The sequence below is a fragment of the Lactuca sativa genome, chromosome 4 (assembly GCF_002870075.4).
Source record: "Lactuca sativa cultivar Salinas chromosome 4, Lsat_Salinas_v11, whole genome shotgun sequence".
Taxonomy (NCBI): Eukaryota; Viridiplantae; Streptophyta; class Magnoliopsida; order Asterales; family Asteraceae; genus Lactuca; species Lactuca sativa.
The window spans coordinates 62,204,078-62,208,530 of NC_056626.2; the positions used below are offsets into that span (position 1 = coordinate 62,204,078).

A 4,453-nucleotide genomic window follows, 5' to 3' on the forward strand; every position below is an offset into this window, starting at 1 on the left:
AGGTGTTGTTGGGATGAATAGGTGTTGCCGATACGTAAAAAATAGGTAGAAAAAACCGAAAAATCGAAAAAAATTTTCATTGCGACCAGAAAAGTTAGGGGTTGTCGGTGCCACACCGGGAACCTTTAAAACCATCATTGGGCATATGTCTACGCATTGTATGCGCGACGCAAACAAAAATGGTTGCGTAGATCTTAAAAAAAAAAAAAAAAAAATCAGCCCCTAACACTCTAGCTCTAAATGTCAGGCTATAAGAGAGTCAACTTCCTAGGTTACCATATAGACGTTTGTGAAAAAAAGTTTTGTATCCCTTTGCAAGCTTTTAAGCCTAACTGCTTTACCCACATATTTCCGCATGATATGTTGGCTTCATTTTTCATGTATTTTCCCGTAATCTTCTCCATTTTTCGATCCTACACAAATATTTCAAAAACACATTAATTGTGGAATCATTCTTTAAGTAAATTTGGTTTCTTTTATAATAAATAATATGCTACTTAAGTTAATACAAAATCGACCGATTACGTATCATTTGGCATCAATACCCAACTAAATTGACAGATTTCAGTAAAAAATATTGTTTAACCGGAATTTATCACAATACCAAACGTAACGACATAACGACAGTGTGATTTACCGCTCGTTAACTTACCCTTTTTAAATATCCTAACAATTTAATTATTAAAAAAAAAAAAAAAAAAACCTTGAGGTGCAATGCAACAACAAAAAAATCATAACCTAAAAATTGAAATGATTGGAAACAAGCACAATTGGATATATCTTTTAAGCAATAGTTTCTTCCTAATTTAACAAGGGATCGATGATTTAGATTGCCTAAATGTATAATACATCAACTTATTGACAAAAATTCCTAATTTTCACTATTCATTGTACGATTTATCTAATTTACTTTGAATAATGTTTTCTAAAGCATTGTAACGTTACAATTTACTTTAAAAATAAACAAAACTTTTGTAATATTTAAACACTTTGTTACCATTTGAGGTATGTCCACCACCACTGGTTGTTTTTCCGTAACAGGCTGTCAGTTTATTGTTTTCTTCTCAATGCATAAATTTTTATGTATCCCAATCATCTTTATCTAATTACAAGTTCAGTCCCTTAAAGTTTAAAGACTTTACTTTCACTAAAATTTCAGTTCAGAAAAGAAGTATTATATAACATCGTGAAGGCCTATGTCATTTTAGGATGACACTTTGTGTAACAATATGATAAACTAAGAAGTTTCGTATCAAATATGTACTATTGCTTAAATAATATATAATAAACTATATTTCAAATACAGTATCATATTTAATATATAGGTTTCATTAGATCACATTTTCTAAACTAACTCGAGACCATTTATGAGCTTTTTAAAAGACATACATGCTTTTGAATTGCATTGAGAAAACTATACCTACTAGGCTACTACAATTATACATATATATATATATATATATATATATATATATTAAATAATCAATGTACTACATACTTAAATCCAATAAAGCAACCTAACTTCAAATTTATTCTGTTTCATTTGTTTGAGGTCAGTGTAGACCAATATAGGGACCATGAGTTCTAGTTATAGCATGTTAATTAAGAAAGAATGGACCACAATTTACATGTTACCAAAGCAACAGTCGTAATATGAGCAAAAACAAAACAACTGGGGGTGAAGTGTAATATCTCCCCCATTTTTATACCCGCATACATTCTAAATGGTAGAACCTCATTCTCCAATTCTTACCCCCAACCATCACCGGCGGTGGCAGCACATCAGCACCGCCGTCTCCTCCTGGAAATTTCTCAAATATCGTAGGTATATGCACATAATTTCATATACCTATAGATGAGGTGTGAAAAGCACTGCACGGATCTAAGTAGTGTCTCCGGCGTCTGCGCTTCTTGTCTCCGGCAACGCCTATTTAGGCTAATTGTTGCTCAGGAACAAGCGCAGGCCCAATCACTAGCAGGAAACACCTGTAATTCGGACACAAAACCGGCGTTACAGTGTTCTGTTTCTCCGTTCATCAGCCGTCAGAAGTCTGAGAACTCGGGGGCTCCCGTCGCAGCGGTCCAACGGCCGTATAACAAGCCTCGCCTTAATCATAGCCTCTCGGATCAAAGATTCTACAACTCGCCGCAGATAGTGCTTAATACTGGAGGTTGCATCGGTGGTGCTTCATCCCATAAGAAGAAACAGAGTTTAATTAGGTTATCTTCAATTTCGAATTTGTTCAGATCTAACAATCGAAACGGAGATGCAGATTCGGATCATAGATTTTCGGTTTCGAGTTCTAAGGAATCGTCTGGTGCTGCTGGCAATCCGACGTCGTTGACTTCATCTCCTTCGTGGTTCTCGAACGTTCTTCCAGGTGGTGGTGCTGCTGCTGGCCGCCAGAAGATGAAATCGTGTTACGTCGACGAGTCTTCAACAATCGCCGCTACCGGCGTGGTACGGAAGCAGCGGTACGTTCGAGATCGCGGAATGTCGCCTGCTGGATCTTCTGATGACGAATTCAACGATGCATCAAGTGATTACGAATCGGCAGAGTCATGTAAACAGACACCACGGAGAAATCCGGCTCATCATACAATCCGACCTGCCGGCGTTAACAGGAGTGTTTCTGGATTGATTTTCTGTTTGAGTCCATTAGTGCGTGCGAGTCCTAACCGGTTATGGAACAACAAAGGAAAGCCACCGGCGGAAGCAGGCGGTGATTCCAGACCTCCGGTGGTGCCTCATCTCTCGTACACCAAGTCGTTCTGCGCCAACAGATCACGGAAGCTCGCCGACTTCGGCAGGTCCGATCCAAAGCGTTGATTTTCATGACCGTTAACACTGACCGAGTCACCTCATCACATTGAACCGCAAAGTGAAAGTACGGTTATACCCCTGGTATCTCTTTACGTCTTTTGTTCTTGACTTCTTGTTTATAAATTTTTATAATTATATGTAAATATGAATTCTCAACTAAAACTATATAGTATGAATTACAAATCCGCCCTCTATCATTCAAATCGTTTTATTTTTCTGAATAAACAAAAAGAATGTGAAACTAATTGGTATTATTTTTTTATTTGAATATTAATTTACACTTTCCTGTATTAATGTTCAAAAATAATCAATATAAGATTACAGTATAAATAATTATATGAAAACAACCCAAAACAGACGCTTTAAATGTCTTTGCTAATTTGAGTCGACTAAAAAGTTGGTAAACCATATTGCTAATTTTGGTCGAACGTTTTAGGCTTATAAAAATGTTATTACACATTTTAAGCTTAGAAAAGTTAAATAATTTACAATCAAAATTGAAATATGATTGTTAAAAATCTCAATCGATCATGAAGTAGATGTTTCCGAGACACATTGATTGCTATGACATGGGTTAGTCAAATCATGGAAGACAAGTCAACTCTGGTTTGTTGTCATATATTGTCTTTAGTCATGTGTTCTTTTTATTATTATTGTTGGTTGGTTATATACCCCAGTGTCAATGTGATTGGTAGACTTTGAAGTCGTTACTCATTTTAATGTATTTTTGGAAATTTATTTTGAGCAAGTTGGATGATAATATATAAAGTAGGACTTATGAAGTTATGAGAATTGATGTTTTTCAATTAGGTGACTTATGTGAGTAAGGTTTGGTGATACTTGTTCAACTTTGTTACAAGTGAAAAATTAATTTGTTTATTGTTGTTAATATGTTTACAAGTAAATAATGGAGTATAAAATGTTCTTGATGTTTTATCTACCTTTTTGATCATTGTTATTTTGTCTCAAACAACTTATTAGGTGAAAACATTTACGTCATGCTTTAGTGGAAAGTGGTTGGTGCTTGTTCGCCTCGTTGGGAGGTAGCACATTATTAAATTCCATGCTTATTAAGATTTGGTAACCTTAATGAGTTAATTCCATGCTTATTAAATAAGAGTCGATGATTAAATTTGTAAGCAACACATATGCCCCCCCTGCATAGCGCATGAGAATAATTGTATGCCGGAAACATATTCAAAATTTTAGATGCATCCTAAATATGCAAATTAGTTATAAACCAGTTATTACAATGAATATTATATATCAATAATAATGTTTTTTTAGTTTCTAATCAAAAGTCGGAACAAAATAAAATAACCATCTATTTAAAATCAATTGTATATATACAATCAAATATTAAAAGCATAAAAAACAATTGCATGAACTACATTAAAATTTAATATAAAAAGTATAATATACGGATATTATCTTTGAGAAACATATTGTTGTGGAGCACTTTAGGTGAAAAAAATATAATTTAGCGATTTCCTAATGTACATCAACTCAAAGTTGAAATTTTGTATTATTAAAAATTTAAAATCATACTTTAATCCAGTTAACATATATAATATTTCAAATTCTTTTTCTAAAAAAAAAATATAAACCGAAAAAATTAAAATGTTTAAT

General features: G+C 33.8%; 1 protein-coding gene across 1 annotated transcript; it reads left to right on the forward strand.

Moving 5' to 3' along the window:
- Nucleotides 1-1,855: 1,855 nt before the first annotated feature.
- On the forward strand, nt 1,856-2,830 carry LOC111898483 (uncharacterized). Its single transcript, XM_023894386.1, has one exon. The coding sequence runs from the start codon at nt 1,856-1,858 to the stop codon at nt 2,828-2,830; it is 975 nt and encodes a 324-aa protein (XP_023750154.1).
- The last annotated feature ends 1,623 nt before the right edge of the window (nt 2,831-4,453 follow it).